Source organism: Ambystoma mexicanum, chromosome 3q (assembly GCF_040938575.1).
Source record: "Ambystoma mexicanum isolate Mex_15411 chromosome 3q, UKY_AmexF1_1, whole genome shotgun sequence".
In the NCBI taxonomy this organism is placed as follows: domain Eukaryota; kingdom Metazoa; phylum Chordata; class Amphibia; order Caudata; family Ambystomatidae; genus Ambystoma; species Ambystoma mexicanum.
This window is the reverse complement of record NC_090926.1, coordinates 1,057,461,859-1,057,485,910: the sequence shown is the minus strand read 5'-3', so window position 1 is coordinate 1,057,485,910 and position 24,052 is coordinate 1,057,461,859. Positions and strand designations below refer to the sequence as shown.

Here is a 24,052-nt window from a genome sequence, read left to right as displayed (position 1 = left end):
GATGCTGTGGCCTGGGCATGTGTGCCACACGTAGTGAGGGGGAAAATAAACATGAACTGAGGCTATGGGCGCCCTGCGTGCTCCTTATAAAATCCAATGGCGTCACTCTCGACAGAGGCCCTCGTGGGACATCGACCTGATGCCATTGACACAAGGGCACCCTCTTCCGAAAAACTTTTCGAAGCAACAGAGCTGTGGACATGTCATAGATGAGGAATACGCTGGAGGAACATCCAGTCGAAAGAACGTTACCAGTTTGGTAAGTAACTTGTTCTTCTATCCCAGAAGGATGTGTAAGCCTTTGACATCACATATATTTTCTCTTGTATTTCATTAATATTTTGGTTTGTCCTCATATCCATCACTACTATCTTTGTAAGTATTTGCATCCACCTGTGTATTTCGGCGCTTGCAACCCTGTGTTCTCTGGCTTGTTTTTGCAGGTCCCCATTAAAGGGAGGACCCTGTTTTAGAAGTCCACTTAGGCTACACAATGACTGTGTGTTTACCCTGTAATCGTGGAAATGAACCTATAAGCCTGGAAGGTCTTGACCTTCCTGAAAGTGAATGTTGCGAACTACAGGGCAGCCATGACCAGATCTGGCCCAATGTATGAAAGTTTGTCTGGGATTCTGTTACAAGGTTTTTCCAAAGTATTCTGGTGAATTGGTGTGTGCACAGGGTTTCCAGCAAATTAGTCTAAACTCGAAATAAACGTGACTGATCAGTCTGGCTTTGTTACGAGAGTGAAGGTATGGCTGGCAAAAGGTACAGAGCAGGCACGCCCACATAAGCCCAGAAAAGATTGTCCACACTGTATAGTTACTGAAAATATATATTCTTTATATAAAATGTGTGCATTATTAAAGACTCATCTCAGAAAGGTACGTTCTAAATCTTGGCAGGGAATATTAAAAACAAAGTGTCTCAAGGAGATACACAACACTTTATAATAGGAACAGTTGCAACTGGTAAGATACTTCTACCTACAAATTAAAGTTTTAAAAGTGGCAAGATATTTGAAAAACATAAACAAGGCCTTCAAATAAGTCCTAAAAATCCGAGTCAATTATCTACACCAGTACTCCACAAAATATTACAGGTAAGTAAAACTAAGATACTAATCGTTCAGTAAAGTTTGACCACAGGAACGAACAGGACAACGCCAACAGTCACCTCACACTGTAGCACTATTTGCAGGTCTTGCAGGCAAACTTTGGAAGAGGCAACAGTTGGTTTGCAAAGGATGTTGACCTCCACCTGACCAGTTCACACCCAGGTTACATTATCAAAAACGCAAAGGAGGATAGTTGCAAAGTTGAAGTAAGAGCCCCTGTTGCAGTGTTATGCCGTGGTCGGGAGGGGGCGTGGGACAGGACTGCGGGCAAAGGTCCAAGAGCCCCAGGCATGAATATGAAGAACTTGGCAAGGCTCACCATGCTGATGGAGACCAATGAGAAGCTGGTATAGGGTCTGTTTTGGTGCCAGGATTTAGTTTTGGTGCCAGGATTTAGTCTGTTTTGGTGCCAGGATTTAGTTTTCATCACAGTGCTGGTTGTAGTATATTATACAAATTAGTTACAGTAGTAAGTAAATAAATAAAATCCAGACACTAGAGAAGTCAAGAATACTGCTGCTCTCACAATGTGCAAAAAGGAGACGGGGGGAATGCCTCCTTCCTAAGAGATTCGCTGCTAAATCCACATGCTGCGTGTTTACCTGGGAAGGTGCGAATGTGGCGACCATCTCGGATTGGAAGCCTCCTAATCCGTGGAATGGAGCAGTCCCCCTTAGTGGAGGCTAGATGCACATCCAGCTCCCATAGAGCATAGAATAATAGTTTACTTTCTTCGTGCTGGATTCCTCCCTCTTGCAAGCACTGTAATGAGATGCGTTATTACCCAATTTAATAGCACTCAGTTTGTCGACCGCAGAAGGATAAATAACTGCTTTGAGATTCGGACTTGCCAAGTACATGCCCCCCGCCGCCACGTCAAAGGCGAGCATTTAACTTATGAATAAGCATATTATAGGAGGATAGCTCATGTTTAGCTTTTTGTGCCACGCCGCTGGAAGAATCAATACGCTTCAAAACCCATGAATATGGATTTCTGAACCATACATTTGTCAATCACGGGTACTCATCCCGAAGCACCTGAATAAGACATTTACCCAAAGAAGACGAAAGCTTTGCTGAATCATCTGCTCAGACTCTGCTGCAGAATGGCAATCCAGAATACTTTACACATAACAAGAGAACCACAGCCCTTCATCAGACCCAGCAAGACCAGCTGGGTTACTCACCATTAATACTTTTTATGTTGAAAAGCACCTGCTGGTGACAGAGTAGGTCACTTTGTGTTTGAACTCCATCTCCTGCAAGGACTGGCAGTATATAGGATGACCTATGACTGGCAAAAACACTAAATAACTGGCTTTGAGCTACTGAGCAGCTGCCAGCATGGCTGGCTGCAATCTCAGCTACTGGAGTAAATTCCCCATACCCCGGCATCAGGATCTGCTCCCAGCGCTCTATCGACCTTGTCCAGCATCTCCGAGTCTCCTTCTTGGCCGGTGGTCATCCCCTGTAGCTTGGCTGTGGAACCTTGATTTTGAAAGCTCCTTTTCTTTATAACCACAAGGCTTTCCACATGCATGTGGCCGAGAGATGCTTCAGACGATACATATGCACTGGGTGAAAGCTGACCGATGCAGTGCTTTGCACCGACTGAAAAATGCAGCGCAGTAACTGAAGCACTTCCCCTCGATATTTTCAGTTTCGGAGCTAATTTGGTTTTGCTGTGGTTCTAAAATACCTATATGGGATACATTACTCACTGTAATCATATTTCTGATGCTTGTATCTGCTTAGATGCACATGCTGTGCATAGGCCGACATCTAGTGGAAGCTGCAGAGTATTACAGTTCTTGTTTTTGAAACTCAAAAAGGGACGTCGACAGGGATGCCAGTAATACTATCCCTAGTGTGACGTCCACTGTACCCATGATCCCTCACGCGTACAGGTCCATCAGATTGTTATTTTTCTGACATGAGGTAGCATGAGGTGTAGCGTGAGTACAGTTGTATCCAAGCAGATGCGTATCGGACAAGCTCATAAGCATCCATGCGCCTTCTCTCCGAGGGGAGGAAGGGTGGGTCGCATGTGAATCTAAGCAGATACAAGCATCAGAAATAGATTACGGTGAGAAATGTATCCCTTCTGAGGCTTGTTGAATCTGCTTAGATCACGTGCTTTGCATAGATTAGCGAGCAGTGGAAGAAGGAGGTGGGTTGTGAGAAGGTTCATGAGCGAATACATGTCTTAGAACCGCTTGACCCACTTGTGCATCTGTCTTGGAATGGTTGTCAATGTAGTAGTGCTGAGTGAAAGTATGAACAGAGCTCTATGTAGCTGCCTTGCAAATACTGTCTAAAGGTACATTTACAATGAATGCCAGAGCTGCTCCAGTTCCTCTCTTGGAGTGAGCCCTGGGCACAAAAGGCAGTGTTTCATCTGATAGGGAATTGCACAGTTTGATACATCCGACTATCCACCTAGAGAGAGCGTTCTTAGAGATGCGATCACCTTCTCTGCCTGGCACTATGGAGACAAATAATTGATCTGTTTTCCTTAGTGGTCTGGTCTTGTCTACATAGTAGAGAACTGCTCTTCTAACATCCAGTGTGTGGAGTTTTACCTCAGCAGAGCATATGGGCTCCTGGAAGAAAGTCGGTAGCTCAATTGACTGGTTTACATGAAATCTGGAGATGAATTTAGGCGAGCACCTAGGGTGAGTACATAAAACCAGCTTTTCCTTATGTATAACAAAGAAAGGATGCTGCACTGACATTGCTTGGATTTCATTAACCCTTCTTATGGAAGTGATAGTCACTAAGAAGGCAGTCTTAAGTCAGGTGTTTGAGACAAGACTTGTGCATAGGTTCGAAAGAGGGTCCCATGAGCTTAGCAAGTACCACATTGAGGTCCCAACCTGGCGGTGGGTTAGAAATTGGAGGGTGGAGTCTTTTTACCCCTTCCATAAATGCCTTGATGACCAGTACTTTCCACCATGAGACCTTATTATGGGAAGTGGTGTAGGCTGACAAAGCCGCCAGGTGGACTTTTAGGGAGTTAAACACTAACCCAGCATCTAGTATGTGGAGCATACAAGTTAAAATGCGTAAGCAAATTTCCCTGACCAGCTCACCCATAGGGCGTTCCCCTTGGAGCCTGGCTGGGGGAACCTAGATGCGAAGTCTGGGCATTGACGGTTTTCGCTTGTGGCGAATAGGTCTTTGGCTGGGAAACCCCACTGAGAGAAGAGGTGTTCTAAGACTCCTTCGTGTAGACGCCACTCGTGTTCCTCTGGTAGGGGATATCTTCTCAACGAGTCTGCTAGAGCGTTAAGTTCCCCTGGAACATGTTGTGAAGACAGGAATATTTTCCGTCTGAGGGCCCATCTCCAGATTCTTTGTGCAACTCTGGACAGATTTGGAGAACGTGTACCCCACTGTTTGTTGATATAAAACATTGCTATAGTGCCTTCTGTTAGGATTTGCATTGACAGGTTTGTTAAATGGGGTTTGAATGCCTGAAGGGCTTTGAATACTGCCAGAAGTTCCAGCAGGTTGATGTGGTTCTGAGCTGCAGTGTGAGACCACAGGCCCTGAGCTTTGTGGTGAAGGCTGTGAGCCCCCAACCCTGCCAGTGAGGCATCTGTTGTGACAACTGCCTGTACCACCTGGTCATAGAAAGGTTTCCCTTTCGTTAAGTTTTCTCTTGTCCACCAGCGAAGAATTTGTAAGAAATTGAAACGACCACTAGATCTTCCCACTGACCACTTGCCTGAGACCACTGTTTTGCCAACCACTCCTGTATGGGGCAAATGTGCTGGCGCGCGTGAGGAACCAGGTAAATAAGATGCCATCATGCCTTAAAAGCATCGCTTTGCGCACCCATATCTGGCGGCCGGCCTGATAGTGAGGTATTTGTAGTAACACATTTTTTACCCTTTCCTCTGAAGGAAGACCAATCCTTCCTCCGTGTTTAGGACAGCTCCTAGGAACTGTTTTGAAGTGCTTGGCACTAGGCTTGACTTTTTCTCGTTGATGGAGAAGCCCAATTGAAAGAGGAGGTTGATTGTTCTTTGAATGTTTTGTCTGCAAATCAGAGGTGGTTCCCCTGTTATGAGCCAGTCGTCCAGGTAAGGGTACACTGGGATTCCCTCCCTGCGCAGGTGCGCTGCCACTACCGCCAGTACTTTTGTGAATACCCTTGGAGCCGAGGCTATTCCAAAGGGCAGCACTTTGAATTGGTAGTGCTTGTTCGCTATCTTGAATCTTCTGTGCGCTGGGGACATTGAAATATGAAAATAGGCATCTTTCATATCCAGTGTTGCCATGTAATCCCCCCTTTTAGTAGAGGGGATTACCTCTTGTAGCGTAGTCATGCAGAACTTTTGTGGCCTGACATACTTGTTTACAGGGCGCAAATCTAATACAGGGCATATTGTTAGATCTTTATTTGGCACAAGGAAGTAAGTTGAATACATACCCGTTTACCTGGTTGGCCGAGACCACTTCTATGGCGTCCTTTAATAGAAGTGTAGTTGTTTCTTCTAGAAGTATCCGCTGATGTTCTTCTGAGTGGATTTTCTGTCATGGGGGGTGGTCGCGAGGACGTTGAAGTAGTTCTATACAGTAGTCCCCTGCTACTGTGGACAGCATCCATCTGTCTGAGGTGATTCCCTCCCATGCGTGGGTGAAGTTGGAAATGCGTCGTCCTACTGGAGAAGCATTAGAAGGGAACCTGGAGCGGAATGTCACTTGCTCCGAGGTGGTGTGCCACATCCAGCAGGGCCTCTGCCCCGACCACGACCTCTGCGGTGTCCTCTGGGATAGCCTTAGAAGGATTGGCCTTGATTATTCCCCCAGTAGGAGCCTTGGCCCTGATTGTAGCTTGATCCTCGTTGAGAATTTTGGCCTCGAAAGTGGCAAAAATTCCCGTTACCCCTCTGTTCAGTAGGCGTGTTAGTGTCATACTCGTCCTTTGCTGTTTTAAGTGTGTCTTCAACAGCCTTACCGAAGAGCATGTTGGGCTCCACTGGCATGTTTATTAGAGTGGCCTGCGTTTCCGGCCTAAAACCTGACTGGCGCAGCCATGCATGCCTTTTAATACCGGTCCCTTCTGCAATGACTCTTCCGGCATTGCCTGTCGCATCAAAATTTGATTTAAGGAGACAGGTAGTGGCGGCCCTTCCATCTGCTGCCACCTGAGGTAGTTGGGATCTGAGTGGCTCTGGGGCAAATGAAAGTAAAGCAAATATTTCCTCCCACTTGTGGCAGTTATAACTAGCCAAGAGGGTTGCATTGTTCGCTATCCTGGTCTGATAGGCCGCAGAGGAGGCGACCTTCCTGCCCCTAGCATAGATCTTTTTGCTTTCTTTATCAGGTGGAGCCTCGGAGGAAGCAAGGGGTGTGCCTGCTCTCTTTCTAGTTGTGGTGACAACTAAGGAGTCTGGTTTTAGTTGCCCTCTAATATATAAAGGGTTTGAGGGTACAGGCCTGAATAATTTCTCCACGCGTGGGTTAATGGCCTGTGTGAGATTAGGGGCTTCTGATGGCTGTATTCTGCGTTGCACTGATTTTAGTAGCAGGATAAACTTGGGAAGACCACTGTCTTTTAGTCCCCAAGGATTTGTTCTGCAAAGTCTCTATCCTCCTGCACCTCCTGTGTGTCAATCTGGAAGTGTTCCGCCGCCTTGGCTAATACTTCATTGAGGAGGGGTTGATTATCAATGGGGGAAATCGACAACTGGAGTGTCTTCATTAAGAGGGGAATCTATGGAGTACATGTTAGCCTCTTGGTCTGTCTCTGGGTCCTCGTCATCCCCGTAATAAATTTCATCTGTATCCTCCTCAATAAGTTGAGGGTCAGATGCTTCCACACGGGAGAGATCTTCTTGGTCTAATTCAGGGTCACAGATATCTATGACCGTACTTTTTAAGGGAACATTAGAGGGAGACCTCTTAGAAGGGGGTTGAGCAGAGGCTCGAGAGCCAAAAGGGGCTGTGGTGGGAGGAGTGGAGTGGAAACTCTGAAAGTAATCTGGGTTTTTCTCGTAAAAATTAGCCATGAAGGTCATTCTTCGCATTACTCTGTCAATATCTTGGGAAGACCATTCTCTGGAACTTGGGATCACCACAGATTGGGAGGAAAGGCCTAAGTCCTCATCAGTGGGAGGTATTACTTTAGGCCTAGAATCCTTAGGTTTTTCTATGGGCTTGGATAGGATAGTTTAGGCCTTTCCTTCTGCAGCGTTTTCTCCCTAGGAGGGCTCTTGACTTTACAAGGGTTTTTTGAGGTCTTTTTGTGATGTTTCCCCACACACTGGGGCTCAGAGAAGAGCTTTACAGACTTTTTGGGGCCTGCCACCTTATCTGACGCTGAGCGTTGAATTTCGGATGTGGGTGCCGAGGTCTTGTTCGCGGACGATTGACCTTCAGAGGGAGTTTTGCGAGCGACACCCTTGCCGTCTTTCGACGGTTGGACCCTGTCGTGCGGCGATCTTGATTGAGATTGCCCAGAGGGCCGGCACTCAGCGGACCTTTCTCTGGGTTTCGAACGTTGTCGAGTACTCAACTCATGTGTCGAGTCTCGACTAGGGCTTATGTGCTTGGTGGTGTGTGTTTTTGTAGCGCTGCCGTCGCCGGGTGTAGTCCTCACAACATGGCTGCCGGCCTGTCCTACGGGGTTGGGGGCCTGCGCTTGAGTAGCTGAAGCTACTCTGTCGCCCTCGCTGTCAGAAAGTACAGTGTCGCTGCCATTCCTAAAGGTTCCCTCTACCTCCATGGCCTCGAGTTGCCTCGCATAGTGGGCCCAGCGTTTCATGGAGCGGTCCTTTAATGTCTTTGGCTTGAAGAGCCTGCACGCTCGACAAGGCGTTTCAACGTGGTCTATTGGAAGACACAAGTTACAAACTAAGTGTTTGTCTAACCACAGAAATTTACGGTTACACTTGGGGCAACATTTAAAAGGTGTATTTTCCATAATTATAGATTATGGTTATGGCAGCTGGGCGAACAAAGTGTAGGAAGGGGAGAATATGCATCCTAAAATGGCCTCCACCCTCTCTCCCTACTGTCTGGGCCGAGGCCCGGGACGGCCTTTCAAAGCCGAACGGTCCATTGTGGTGGTCTCCGACAGGCAGTATTTCTGTCTTCACCGGAGTTTTGTTTCGGAGGTCGGTGAAAGGATAGAAAGAAATACTATTGTTAATTGTGAAACGTCAATGGCTTTGTGCTGAAAGGAATGCTGCTATACGCGTCCGTTTAGCATGGCGGAAAAAAACAATCTGAGGGACCGAGACGCGTGAGGGATCATGGGTACAGTGGACGTCACACTAGGGATAGTATTACTGTCACGCCCTGTCGACATCCTTTTTTGAGTTTCGAAAACAACAACTGTAATACTCTGCAGCTTCCACTATATGTCGGCCTATGCACAGCATGTGATCTAAGCAGATTCTACAAGGCTCAGAAATATATATATAATATAATTTAGGACTCATTCTGAATACTTTGGTAACTTCATGGAAGTCACTAGCCAGTGAACCACCTGCAAAAACACTGCATATTTCGGAGATTTGTACACATAAGCTGTATGGACATTACCTTATTGCATGTGGTTTTATGTTACCTTGTAACTTTTACACAGTGATCCCATCTTGTTAGTATAGCCTTGACCGCTCTGACATATTTACCCCTGAGAGAGTCGGGCATAATCAGTTAGCAATTCACAAATACCTGATAGACACACAGTTTGAGAGCATATTGGCAGCAATAACGGGGGCAAATCCTGTAATGCTGACTACCTAATCCAGCATAGATCCCCTTCCCTTGGGCAGCATCCGTGCAAAGACCCCAGACCTAATTGCCCAAGTTTCCTAGGTTTAATATACATGATTAAGGCAGTGGTTGTTGGTGGCACACCACCCCTGGATTGTAGACAGACAGAGATGAGAGAGTGAGAAGAAGCGGGCGGAAGGGAGCCTGAAAACGAGCTGAGTATACAGTTTCCCCTAAATCTTTGAGAATCTTCATCCAGAATCCCAATACTGAATACAAATACAAAAAATACAAAGTCTCATCTCAGCAGTCTGTACGGCTACACTGCCAAGGCTAGATTATGCCAGTGAAGAATACGTGGGTGCACTTTCACGAATGAAACCTCGACACAAAGTTAAAAATTCTAAACAGGGCACAAAAGTCCTACCTAGAGGTGCAAGAGGATCTTGACATGGAGTCCAAACAGCAACTAATTTGCTGCCTACACATGGAAAAGAAAGCTGTGGTAAGGCTTAGTACCATAAAATGCACAACTAGTGAAATTCATTAATAAAAAATAAAAGAAGGGAGGCTTCACTAATCACAGAATCTGAGCAAGGGCAGGCCAGATAATGTGCTCTAAAACAGCTTCTATTGCATGCAGCACCGAGTAGAGAAAGAGCACAGCAACCAACTGCAGGATACAATGCTAAGTTCAATCTTAAATATTGCAAAGATCTGTCCAGCTTCTTAGTGGTCTACTGTTGCAAGCTATGCAGAACCTGATGTGATCACATTACGCACAATCTTGCTTGCGCATCCTGTTCTTTGCGATCAAATCCTCCAACCACAACATTTCAAACAAGCTCTGCATTCTTAAGAGTCCCACCTGGATGTGGCTCTGGGACTTTGTGTGATGGACATTTAACATACGTGGGTACTAGGTCACTGATCACCCAGTAAAGCGGCTCACAGTCGGACAGATCTGTCACCTACACTGTACAGATATAAAATACTATGCACAAGTTCATACATGCAGAAGGACCGATGACAGCCCTGACAGCTCACTGTCCGACACAAAGTGAGGAAGCCTAGCCACCAGTACGGCAGTCATGACGCAGGGGTCCTAGCTACGCCGTCGCGCCCGCAGTGTCCAATCTGTGCATCAGCCTTAAGTATACAAACACATTACTCTGGCATAATTGAATATCACAGCAGTAAAAAATAAAAACCAGCGTAATTTTAAAAGCCATTCTCACAAATGAAATGTGTATTCGTTCTGTCACAAATCCCTATCTTCTTCCCCGATACCTCTGGATAGGAGGAATGCCTATCTAACCCCTCAATAGGATGCATGCCCCCTTTTCATCCTCTCTCTATAGTCATTATCGGGAAGAGTGTCAATCCTCACCCACTGTGTCCTGAATGGCCGGAAGGCACAACACCTACTACAGTATCACTTACTCATTACAATTCCCCTCTACTCCACTGGTGAGGAGGGCGGTCCCTCCCCTCCAAGGGTATCCATTTAATAGGATTATTGTGCCTCTCCTCCCATGGTATCACCTCGTAGGATAACTGCCGCTACACAGTGGACAGGCTAGAGGAGCTATGGTGCTCAGCATCCGTGATGTCCAGGGGGCTGCCAGTCGAACACACCGGCGCTGCTCACAGCACTCCAGGCAGCAGTGCACTCAGGAACAAGGCAGGAGTATATGATTATTTGGAAGTACATACTCCTTTGGTAGATAGTTCATAATGGAATCTGTGTGAATTCCAGCATGCACCAGCATAATGCCGATTCCCAACAAAGAGCGGCAGCCTGATGAGTGAGCCTGGGTGAAATCGGAGTGCCTGCATCAGCAGGAGGTCAACAGTGGGGTGTTGCCCATCTTTTAGGGCCGATATGGGGAAGGTGCACCAAGGTGTATGTGGTCTCCAAATGGTGAGCCTGGGTAGGTGTGCTGGGGGATGATGTTCATCTCATGGCCCTAGCCATGTCATTGCACAATGGTCATTGCAGCAGAAAATCCTGTGAAATAACAGAAAAAGGCCCTATTAGTACTTTATGTATGAAAACATTTGATTACACAGGATTCCAATAAAGACACCTTGCTCTGTAAAACCGATGTTATAAGATATTCTCCTGAAGGTAGCCCCGCCCAGCGGGAGCTTCTCCCACCAACACACATTCCACCCCAAAGCAACAGTCTTTGCCACCTGTAAGGTTCCCGCCTTTATTTTGTCTCAGTTTCTCACACATCCAAACTGTTGCAGACTCCTTTGATGCCTTGCGGCTTCCAGTTTCTCCTGATGCCTCACCCAGACCCGGAAATCATCCACACTACACTCCAGATGTCTCAACTAACCCTCTATGTCACAAACCACACTGCCTCACCTGACTTTCCTGATGCCGTTTCCCTCGCTTAAATTTGCTCTTCTGTTTGCCGTAGATGACGTGAAGTTTGGTGATGAGGAACTTCTTGTCCTCCCCCTCCTAGAAGATCAGAGAAGAGGGGGAGTCAGGATAAGATAAGAGCACGCTTCACAGAGACACCTAATGGCCTGCAAGAACTCAAAATCCAGACAGTCCATATTCAACAAGCTCACAGCACATTGCCTCGACTGCTGCACAACTCATCATACTCCCCAAGAACACACTCCAGGAACGCTTGCATCAAAAATAACTGAGGCATACACCCTCCACGCAGCAAGTTGCCAAGCCTATGAACTGGATCATTATTGCCTCCCCAGCACAAAGCCAGACCCTCGCCAACACACAACATAGCCAATGAGCCCCCGTTAGAGCAGAATACCAATTTTAAAAGTTCAACTGTCCCATTTTATGGGGCAGCTGAACATTTTTTACCCCTTTTTGTTTTTTGGATTGTGACGGTTCCATGTGTTTTCACCACGTCCACTTTGCACGACTAAAGTGCAAATGGTTAGTTTTCATTGTAGCTGTTTTGGCTGCATTTATTATTATTTTTTTCAATGGGGGCGCGGGATATCTCCATTCCCTCCCAACCTCCCATTCAACTCATCCCCACCACCTCGCCCTTCCACCCACGACGCTCCACTCGCTACTCCAAATGCACAATACATGTATGTTTTAAAAAATGTGTAGCTAAACAGCCGTGGTGAAAACTACATGGTTAAAAGGCCAATGTGCAAAGTGGGTGCAATGAAAACACAGCAAGCAGATTTTGACTTATCTATGGGTTGAGAGAGACTTCTACTAAGTCTGCCTAACTTTTCTTTGGTATATGGTATCCCTTATGGCTAACAGCACAGAGGTGCATCTCGTTTTGAAATTACAAAGATTTTCTCTCTCTACCTTCGTTTTGTGGAGTACTCCAGTGGCAGCTGTCCTTTCGTTTGGGCTTCACCAAGGACGCTGATGATACTACTGCATTAGTAGCCCAATGTACATTCTTGGTAGCCATGGGGTACTAATGTATTTTCTTTTTTTTAAGTCCTGCTCTCAGCCATTTTGGGTTGGGACTATTCTTTGTTTGGGGATGTCCTTGGAGATGGGAGTTCAGGAGAATCAGATGATAATAGGTCATCGTAGTGCCTACTGGATAAGGGGGGGAGGGGTAAGTTGAATGGTGCATTAGAGCCACACCATATTGATTCAGAGGCTTACTCCTCCACATCTAGCCATTTAGAGTGAGTTATGTTAATGGGTGTATACTGGACGCTGCCGCTATTTGCTTGGTCTCCTGGCGCATCCGAGGAACAGGAGGGGTTGGTTAAGTTATTGGGAAAGTGCAAGATATTGTGCTTTTGTGTTTATGTATGCATACTAGAAGTACCCTGAAGTGCTCTGTGTGCAGATCGGTTTCTAGGTGTACAGAGTCAAAAGCAAAGGCATTTATGTTCAGAGGGGATTGTTTGTGTGCCAATGCTGCTGGGAAACATTGGCCGGGACGTTGATATCTAAGATACTCTGCATCTTCTGCTGCTGTTGACAAAGTAGAACCATGTCTGGATGGCACCCATGGGTCTATGAATATGAGACCCAAACCTGCAAATTTACAGAGTCTGCGATTAAGAAAATCTCATGACAATGCCCAAGGACAGATCCATTAGAGATTCGGTCATGGATCATAGGAACTTCATTATTACTAATGTTGAGAAGCCATGTGAAAGAGTACCAAGAGAAGCATTACTAAACAAAGTACTGTCATGGCTTCGCTCAAGAAATGGGCCACCGGTAGTCCAAAGTTCTGACCTGAGGTTTTTACATAGAACAGAACTTGATCACTGGTGTACCCAGAAGAACAGGTATGGTGTACTGGTGAGGTGTGGAATTAGTAATCTGCGCTGCTTTTTAAGCATGTGTAAATACCTGCCTATGGGTTCTTGGAATCTAAGACTTGTAGTTTGATATGCAATTGCTATCTTAAATGACCATTTACTAGGATTATTCATGATTGACTTTGCCTTTTGATGTTTCTTTCTCTTTTTTGTTCATTCTTGTTATTTATGTGTGTTATGTTTGTAAGTGGTATTTTTTGTAGTGCTCAAACGCAAATAGTTAAATCCACATCGGTGTGTTTGTTTGGCGTTGTGCGGTTTGTTTGGCTTGGGGAGCCAAAAGTAGCTTCTGGCGGTTGTTGCTGTCAAGTGAACAAGGCTCTTATAGGCCACAAGCAGGAGATAAATTGCTCCAGCTCCCCTCAATTTCAAACCATGTTTAGGGATGCAGCACTGGGTACGAATTAGTGAGTGATGGTAGGTAGATTTTCATGTGAAATCCCCTTCAAATGCGAGTCCCCCAGCACTTTTTGCTGGACTTGTGGTTTTTGTGTCATTTCTCTTGAGTGAGTGGGAATCTTTTTTCACACACTCATTCTTTTACCCTATATTTTGGGATTCTTTTTTAACCTTTTCTTGGAGAAATACCTTTCTCCAAGTTTTATGTCATCTGTCTTTGACTTTTGCAGCACACAGCACTCTCTGTGCCGTGTTGATGGGAGCCCTTTGGGATAACCTTTTATTTTCCGTTATTTACCTTGAGGGAACACATGTTCCCAAGGGCAAGGGGACATTTAGTATCCTTCCCATCTTTTCTATTGTGAGATCAGCAGCACTCCCTACCTTATGTGGAGTGCTGAGGTGTTACACTGTATACCCTTTCTCACTGCTCCTATAACCTTCTGGTTACAGTGACAAGCTGTTATGAATGGCTGGTGGCAGTGGTTTTATCCTAACTATGTTTGTGCAATGTTTACTCCCAGGCTGTACTCACAGCCGCAGTAGAGCACAGAAAGGTCACCATTGACTCAAAATGGTGACAGTGTTCTTTTTTTACCAATTCAAGATGGCTTGTCCCTTCTTTGTCCTTCTGCCATGTAGGGTCGGGGAGGTCCTGGTTAGGCTTTTGTCTTCGGCAGGATCCCTTTGTGAAGCCCGCCAAGGTGCCAGTATTTCTGTGAGGAGAAGAAACGGGGGAGGACTCAAACTCTGCTGTGCTTTGTCGTCTGTTGTGCCTGCCTGGAACCAGTTCCAACTGGGAGGCTGGCTGTCCTAAAAGGACAAGATTTGCAGGTTCCTTGATTTGGTGATCAAGGAGACTGGAAGAACCTTGTGTGCAAACGCACAGAAAAGTTCTACATAAAGTCTGTGGTTTCTTAGAAAAGGTCCTCCAATGGTAAATCTCTCATAGGCCATTCAAATTTTGTAAAGATTAGTTAATTTTAGAGACCAAGGCAACTGTAGAGGTCCGATTCATTTTGGACTTGAGTCTTTCTTCGGGGACCACAAACTACAAAAAAGTAAAAACAAAAAAATAAACCTAACATTGGGACCAAAATGTGTATATACAGTGCATTACAAAAAATGCAGTGCGGCTGGGGTGCTCGAGAGCCCAAACAGCATGGCGACTTATGAGAGTTCTGCACTTGACCCTCACTTCCTGAGAAAGTCCTGACGCTCCTAAGAGAGCATAAGTTGACATATTCAGGGCACTTGCTCTGAAACGATAGCAGAACGATTGAGGCAACTTTCAGCCCGGTTGGTGGGCGCAATCCCGGGCAACAGCAGTGGCGGGCTGGCGTGAGGCCTGATGTCCCGGTAGAGAACGCACCGCAGGCGGCAGTTACAGGAAGGATGGAACAACCTAGCAAGTGAGGAGGCTGGGGTGCACAAACCCTGCTGGGCCCCAGTGGCGGGACCGGCATCAGCGGAGGGACTATGAAGCCCGAGCGACCGGACGGCATAAGTGACAGGCGGCTGTCAGCTGTACGAGTGAGGAACCCACATGGCATCAAATATCCAGAGCCGAAGGGGAAGGACACCAGGGGCCTGCGCTGCGGCAAGTGATTTGGGGCAGCAGAGAGGTGGGAAGGAGCGATCTGCAGCCTCCAAGCCTGTTGCTGAAGTGAAACCGGCATAAGTGGAGAACGAGATCTCCGTGAACAGAGCAGACCACAAAGAGGCCCTTTCAGATTCCTGAAGTGAGGGCTGCAGTGGTGTTCACCTGCCCAGCGGCCAGGAGAGGGGATAGTGCACGGTGCATCCCCGGAGAGTAATGTGGCATAGGAGGCTGCTCTAGTGAATCAGGGGCCAAGAACTCAGATGGGTTTGCAGCCCTAGTGATTCTGGGGGAGCTCACGCCATCAGGAAGAAGCCTGTGTTGTTAGGTGGAAGGGGGGAGTTGACCACAGCAAGGCACTGAAGGGTGGGTGCACGCTAAAACCTCAAGGAGATTAGAGCCTGCAGAAGGGAGAGGAAGCAGCCACTCGGGGCCTGCTGACCAGGACCAAGAGGAAGGAGGAGCTCAAGCCAGAGGGGACCCAACTTGAAAGAAGCCCCAGAGTGGCCCCAGCACCTGGTGGGTACAGAGCAGCGGAGGCCCGTGGTGACATTTCATGAGGGGCTGGAGTGGCCCCGACAGTGAATCAGAGCGCCAGGATGGTGAAAGGAGACAAAGGGCAGCACACCCTGGCCTTTGAAGGGCCGCAGGCTGGGAGGAAGTCCAGGGCACCAGAGGAGCACATCATCGTTCCTGAGGGGTCCAAAGGTGCGCCAGGAGCAATGGAGGGCACGGATATAGACATGAGGGAGTTCCATCTGCACCTCAAGGTAGGCATAGGAAAACTAGACAACAAATTGGATGCCCTTCTCATCAAAGTGGACCTGATACAACTGCGGCTCGATAAACACAGTTCTCAACTTGAAGAAGCAGAGAATAGAATGTATGGCCTTGAGGACGCAGTGGCAACGGTCCCGTGAAGGCCATACCGGCTAAAAATTAGGACCTGGATGGCCGGGCGAGACGGAATAAAATACGCTTGGTGGAGGTCTACGCTTGGTGGGGGTACAGGAGCAGAAGGGCATGGGCCGGCTGGAGGACTTTGTGGAAAATCTGTGTGCGTCACTCTTTGGGAAGGAAGATCTCTTGCTAATGTTCATGATGGAGCGTGCCCACTGGATCGCAGCATTGTGCCCTGTCCCGGTGACGCCACGCCGTCCCATAATTGTAAAACATCTCAATTACAGAGACCGGGAAGCGAGCGTCCGGCTGTCTATGGTGAAGGAGGACCTCACCTTCGATGGAGAATGCATACAGATTTTACCGTACTTCTCAGCATCAGTGCAGCCAGCGAGGAAGACTTTCGTGGAAGTGAAGCGCAGACTCCGAGATCTTGACAGCAGATACGCAATGATGTTCCCGGCTAAACTCAGGATCCAGTAGGCCGGGAAGGTATACTTTTTCATAGCCCGTAGGAGGCCACTAGGTTTTTGGATGGAATTTCAAAGAGGGGGCCAGTCGCCTCATAGTTCTGATCATGAATTTGCTGGGCCTTCCCCAAACTAGACCTGAAGCTACAGAGGGAGGAAGCGCTAGCCGAGGACTGCCTGCGAGGACGATGTGACTAAATACACTGGGGGGGAGCTCTGATCTGCTGTTCTTTGGGGGAACACTGCATATGATGCCGGAGTACGGGGCTGTCCGTTTCATCCCAGGATGGTGGCGGACGCTGCTCGGATTACCAGGTGTGGTGTACTCTCCAGTCTGGCAGTCACATGCCTGACAAATAGTTAATTCTGATAGATGCCTGGTATGAGGATACTGTTTGGAGAGGAGTGCCTCGCAGAGACCCATCCTTATGGGTGGCTCACTGCTAGGATACATTTTTGCTTATGAGGATCGTGGCTGGGTGGAGACGCAAGGCCCCCGTTTGTGCTCCACTAAGTTGAATTGGGGAGGGGGAGACGGAGGGGACGAGGATGTTTCCGCACAAGTTGGGGAGATTAGTCGGCGGGGTGTGGGGAGGAGGGTGTAAGTGTGGGGGGAATGGTTTACGGGGGAAGTTGATGTTTTCAGGAGTATCCGCTCGTTTATAATTACTAATAGGGTATTACGGTGATGGCTCAGATAGTCAGTACAGGGTTGACTGCTCAAAGGAGTACGGGCAGAGATCGAAACTACAACAAACTGAATAGCTCTGGTTAGTTGGGGTGTCGGGGGAGGTGGTTAAGGTGAAGAGTTTCAAGATGGTCACCTGGAATATAGTGTGTGTGCGGGCAACCCCCCCGAATAAGGTTAGGAAAGTTCTCCTATATATGAGGTGACATGATATAAAAAGTGCCATTTCTTGTGGAGACCCACTTGACGGCCCGGGGTTAAAGCAAGAGGGTGGCGCAATGAAGTGCCATAGGTATTTTTCATCGTACTCCTCTTATGCAATGGGGGTGCCTATACTAATCCATAGCTCCCTTAGGTTTTGCCTTTCAGAAGTGACCAAAGACTTAGAATCCAGGGAGCTTCTGCTTACTCGCTATATAGAAGGGCAGAAGGTCTCTCACCTGAACATGTATGCTCCCAATACAGATGACCCGAGTTTCTATGATTGGGTGGCATCCCATCTATCCCAATCGGCAGATTCTTCGATTCTCTGGGGGGTACGGAGGGGGGATTTGAATACCGTTTTGGAGGAGGGTCTGGACATGGTCACTAGTGGGGCCCATCGACAATCCAAAGCTAGACAGAAAGTCCTGGACATCTGCGCAATATATGGGCTGAAAGATATATGGCGGACGCAGCATGCCACTCTGCGGGAATACACATTCCACTCGTAGGTACACTATTCAGCATCCCGAATAGAACTTATATTGGCATCCAGGCAAACATGGAATGCAGCTAGGGCCCTGAGACGGTGGTCGGTCAAAAAACCGAAAACAAAATGTCGAATCACAAAAATATCGAAACCAAAATCTCGAAAAAAAAATCTCTAATTATTTATTTATTTATTTATTTATATGTATTTGTGGGTTCAGGTAAGTATAAAAAAAGGGTAAAATAAAAAAAAAAAAAGAAAAAAGGGGGGTTGGGGGGGGAACCCCCCCATTTCGAAATAAAAACGTATTAAAAAAAAAATTCGAGATTTTTTTTTTCGAGATTTTGGACTCGAGATTTTTTTTTTCGAGATTTTGTAATTCGGTTTTTTCACTATAAACCCCCTGAGACATCTTACTGAGGACGGTGACAATGAAGTGCCTCCTTCCAGGGGTTGCTGTGAGGGGGGAGGGGTCAATTGGCGGTTTGCAAACTGAAGCACTTAAAGATGCAGTCTTCTATGATGAGCTGCGCACAGACATACAGGCCTTTTTTGCCACTAGCAGGGGTACAGTGGAATCCCCCGGGTTCTGTAGGAAGCCTTCAAGTGTTGTGGCCGGACATGTGTCTGGGGAAAGAGGCCGGGATACTGAGGCAGATAAGGGCCGACTTATGTAGGAAGCCTTAAAGTGTTGTGGCCGGACATGTGCCTGGGGAAAGAGGCCGGGATACTGAGGCAGATAAGGGCCGACTTATAGGCCAATGAAAACAAGCTGAAAGACCTAGATGGTTTATATCAGGGGGGAAAACGACGTGGTGTTGGTGGACATTAGGAATGAGCTTGACACGTTTCAGGCAAATGCATTGTGAGAGGTATGATACGTGCACAGATCAGCCCAGGTCTGACAGTACAGGGAGGGCCAGAAGGCTCTGGCACTTTAGGCGTGGCTCCTGGCAGCGTAACGGAGATCAACCCAAGTGGATTGCGTGAAAAATTCACGGGGTAGTATGTATATCAGACCGTGGATATTGGGGAGGCATTCCGGGAGTACTAAAGTGCCCTGTACTCGTCTAAGTGGACGCACTAAGAGGATAGTATTGAGTAGTATCTGCGGGAGGTAAGCCTATATTGGCTGTCACCAGGGCAGCGGGAACACCTGTATAAGTAATTCATTCATGGTAGACGAAATCCTGGGGGTGATCAAGGAGTTGCCGGGGGCTAAATATCTGGGTCCAGATGGCCTCACTGGTGAATTTGATAAGGCCTACAGTCATATAGTGGTTCTGTATTTGCTTCAGGTGTACAGCAGGGCACTCTACCACCTACATTGCGGAAAGCCACAAGGAAGAGAACTGCTCCTCATACAGGCCTACATCCATAATTAATTTGGATAATACAATATTGGCAAATTGTTGGGGAATAGGCTCCTTCCCCTCATGCTCAATCTAGTCCTGGGCTATCAGTCAGAGTTTATTCCAGGGAGGAATACCACTTATGGGTTGTGAAGATTTGTTGGCCTTCTCCAGGGGATAGACTAGGTGGTACCAGCCATTGCGGCCCTCATGAACATCCGCGAAGGCATTCGATTAGGTCGAGTGGGCATTCATGTTCTGCACACTCCGGCGGAAGGGCTTGGGGCGAAGGTTCCTGGAGTATGCAGCCTTATTATATGCCCCCCCATTGCATGGCTAGCCATCATCGGGGAACAGTTGGCGCTCGTGCAATTGGCGAAAGGGACCTGTCAGGGCTACACCCTCTCACCGCTCCTATTTCCACTGCCTATCGAACCGTTGGCCCCGGCACCGAGGGAATGACATCTCGAGAGGGGCATCCAGTTCTACATGCACAGGGTTATCCTTTCTCTTTACGCAGACGATCTAGCCCTATTCGTGAAAAAACCTGGAGAAAAACTTAACCCTATCATGAGGCAGATAATTCAGTTTGGAGAACTGTCTGCATTTCGAATTAACTATGACAAATCTGTGATATTCCCTCTTACAGTCGGGGTAGAGCACTTTGGTGATGACTACGGGTTTAGGTGGGAGTTGGTTCACACAAGGTATCATGACAGAGATCACGAGTTCCGGAGGTCTTGTTCAGGGAAAACTATGGTAGGGCTGTCCACAGGGTATAGGAGCAGATAGACAGATGGAGGAATCTCCCACTTTCCCTAATGGGCCGAGTTGTGGTTATTAAAATGGTGGTGCTACCTACATTTCTCTATCTGTTCTAGAATCTGCTGATCATTCTCCCCAAATGCTATTTTAAGAGATTCCAGAGATGCTGCTGGGACTGCTCTGGGCTGTGAAATTCCCGAGGGTGAGCTGGGAGTTGCTTTCACAATCTTATCGAGGGGGGTCTGACACACCCGGTCTTTGAACATTACTTCTGGGTAGCGCAAGCCCCCAATGGTAGGAGGAGCCACCCAGTAGGCCTTGTGCAAATCAAAAGATTGCTAGCGGCACAGTACCTGTTGAGTACAGATATTGTTGGGGGGAGGGAGGGCAAGCAGAGTTGGAGGGGTACCGGGGTATTAGCCGGCACATGTGAGGCATGGCAGAGAATGGCAGGGAAAATTTGGGTGTAAATGCTGTATTCCCCGTCCCTGCCAGTTAAGTTTATCCGCGGGCTGGGTATACTAATAAGCAGGTGTATACAGCCCTGGTAGATAAAGTAGGAGTTGAGCTGATGGGAGACTTCTATGTGAACAATACATTCCTGAGCCTAGACAAATTTGCAGGGGGGGGCATCCCTTGATGTATTTCTATATTTTAGGATTCGGAACAAGTTTAAGGCTTTCTTGCCCACGTTTCCGCAGCAGCCACCGGTCATCCTGCTTCTGAATGAGGTGATGGCGGCACAGGGAGAAGGAAAGTTCATCTCTCAAGAACTGCAATGCCGGTTGTGTGGGACTAGGCGAAACAGCGGTGGGTGAGCTCGTGGGGAGTGGAGATTGGGGGCAAGGGGTGGAAGAGGATTGGAATTATATCAAGGCCCAGACTCTGAGGTACAGGCAGATATACTTTAACTTTGTACACCAAACTTATCACACTCCACCCAAGTTGCATAAATACTCTGCCTGGAGAATGCATGCAATGTAAGGCTGCCGAGGCATATTGTGTACACCTGGAAATGTCCTCAGATTGCACAGTTCTGGGAGGAGGTGTTCGAGACTCTCTGCAAAATTTAAAGAAACTGTGGCATTGGAACCTTTTCTGGCACTGCTGGGATTGACTGTGGGGTTAGCCAGACCTTATCTTTTTAACACCTCTTTGCGGACCTACCATTACTCTAAGTAAAATTGTTTACACTGTACAGTCCACCCCGGCTCCTATGAGCAGAATTTAAGTTTGCGGCCACAGCTATGAATAGGTGAGGGCTTTCTTACATTAAGATGAACACAGGACAATGAGAAATTGTCGTAGCATCAGTTGGATCATTGACCTTTGATAGAAAACACATGCAGTGGATAGTATCTGCACATAGTCTTGCTGGAGAGTAAAGCGAATGGAAAGGATGTAACCAAATCCGGCCATTGTTGAAATCACCTTATCTGCACTGCAGGAAGACAAGCTACGGGAAATTTACAAGATGAGAAACATCAGATTTTGTAGCCTGTCAAAAGCTCAATTGCACGGATCAATTCAAAACTATCAAGGAGAGTTTGGTGGAGTTCCCCCAGAAGAGGACAGCGAGGAAGATGGCATGGAGATCCTAGACATAGTTGACATGGACAGAAGGGTGTCCCCTTTTGTGACCTCTCACTCTGCGGCAGCAAAGGATCAGTAGTGTCACCTGACGTGGAATCATTCTTTTTTTTTAATTTGTTTAGTTGACACCAACTTTTCAAATTGTTTAAAAATAGATAAACTTTACAAACAGTTAAATTCACATATTAGTGGCCATCAAAAATACTCCATCTCGAAAAAGAAGTGGGAAACATTACTTCAAGACATATATAACAAAAGAAAAAACTAAAGAAAAATCATATCAGTGAGTTTCCATGGACCATCTAATGATTACCTTGTCTGGGGTCATTCAGGATCTTATACAGCTAACATCTCTAATTGACAATCATAGACAATCACCTAAGCATGTCGCAACTTTACTTTTCACAATTCAGGTTTGGTAAAATCATGTCAAGATATTGCACAAACGCTATTTGTACTGTTATTCTCGGATTTGAGAATAGTAATTGCCATATCTGATCTGGATTTAGATGGCTCTGAACAGTCAATGCATTCTTGAAGCATTTTCTTTGTATATTGCTCAATGCAGTACAGTCTACTATAAGATGTTGCAAGGTTTCATTTTGGTTTACATTCAAACAATAACGGCAATAGTTTTGTTCCGGAGAAATAATTTTCCTTCTGCACAATATATCACGAGTGTTCCACAGATTTAACCTGAACCTCAAATATTTCCTACGCATATTCGGAGACGGACTCTTCACAAGGTAACTAGCCATCACCCCATATCTTTTGGTACCAAACAGGAATATGTTGAAGTCTTTATCTAAGGAACACTTTGTTGTGTTTTCCGACCAGTCATACTGACATTTCTTTTTATCTTTGCCCGATCTGGATTTGTGATAAGGAGATCAATAGTGACAGCTGCATCAGCTAACGCATTCAAGACGTGGTTGCGCCACCTGGCTGGAAATTTGTTTTTAGACGCTAGTAGATTATGGGCTATAATTTTCAGAATAGAGGGTTTTTCTAATCCACCCAGCACTTTACAAAAAAAAGCGCATTGTTTCCAAATCACTTGTGAATATAAAGACGATAAGCCTAATTCATGTCGCATCAGAGCTGTGGGGGTGCCGCTCTGCAACTGTAATACCCATTTCCAATAGTTGGACTCTATATTATCCCAAAAACTACGTTCGTTAGGTTCAATAGCTTCCACTACATACAATAGAATAGGCGTCACTTTCATTTTGTAGAAGGTCATTATGTGTTGATTGTAATTTGTTTTTAATTTTGCAAGTAAGTACCATTTATGATTATATTTTCTAGACTTTTGGTTGTTATTACAACCACTATTTGCGTTTTGCTCGTGTTTATGGCTGTCATTAACCTGCGCATATATGCCTATGCCTAATTGTTCCAACATGTTTTGGAGACCCCTCAGAGTTTGTGATAGGAGAACCAAATCGTCTGCGTATAATAAATACGAGATTTTTCAGGTTTTAATTCTCGGGGGGTCACCAACACAGTTTGTTATACAGTCGCCTATATCCAATATAAAGAAATTAAACAAGAAGGAAGCTAAGGCACAGCCTTGCTTTAAACCTCTTTGTGTAGTAATTATTGGAGATAATTTGCCTTCAAGGTTGACTCGCATTCCCATAGATGTATCCGAGTGAAGTAACATTATCAGGGATAGCAATGAAGTAGGGCAATTATGTTTTTTAGCTTAGAAAACAAAAGTGTTCTATAAATTGAGTCAAAGGGCTCTAAAATCAATAAAACCCAAATACAGGGATTGTCCACGGGCCGCTTGTTGAGATTGAATCATGGTGAGGGCAAATAAGTTTATAATCGTGCACAGTCCTCTAACAAAGCCCGATTGAAAAGGATCTATAAATTGTCTATCTACTGACCACTTATTTAGTTCTCTAAGGATTATCCGACAAAAGATCTTACCTGGAGCATCCAAAAGTGAGATTGGACGATAGCTGCCAGGAGATTGCCGATTACCTTTTTTATAAATTGGAACAGTGATTGCTTGAGTCCATGTTTTAGCCAACTTCTGTTCATGGTTTATGGCAGAGAATATATTAAATAATATGGAGGCCCAAAGCTCTGGGTGAATTTTCCGGACATGATTTGAAAGGCCATCCGGACCTACTGCTCGAGCCACTAGCTGTTTTAATGAGATGAACCATTTCTACTTGATCAAGGGTAAGATGGAAATCAATTGGTGTATTTAGAGAGACCAAGCTCAGGCTGCCCTTGGGGGCTGAATATAAATGTTTAAAGTGTGATAACCAAAGTTGCATATCAACAGCAGTAATCTGCATGGTTATTTGGTGACCACCAGTGGCTTGATTTATAACAGCCCACATTTTGGAAATATTTTTATCTGCTAGGATCCTTAGCATGTTTGCCCCATCTCTCCGATAGAGTAATGTTCTATGACCTTTAATCCG

At 46.3% G+C, this 24,052-nt stretch overlaps 1 protein-coding gene across 3 annotated transcripts in view; it reads right to left on the bottom strand.

The window, feature by feature from the left end:
- Positions 1 to 822: 822 nt before the first annotated feature.
- The window catches only part of TMC6 (transmembrane channel like 6), a 608,423-nt gene continuing 585,193 nt past the window's right edge, over positions 823 to 24,052 (bottom strand). For all 3 annotated transcript variants that reach the window (XM_069655255.1, XM_069655253.1, XM_069655254.1), the window contains exons 20-21: positions 11,226 to 11,324; positions 823 to 10,859 (exon numbers count right to left, since the gene is read on the bottom strand). In XM_069655255.1, the coding sequence (XP_069511356.1) occupies positions 10,842 to 10,859; positions 11,226 to 11,324 (117 nt within the window). In that variant the 3' untranslated portion in view covers positions 823 to 10,841. The remainder of the gene's footprint in view (positions 10,860 to 11,225; positions 11,325 to 24,052) is intronic.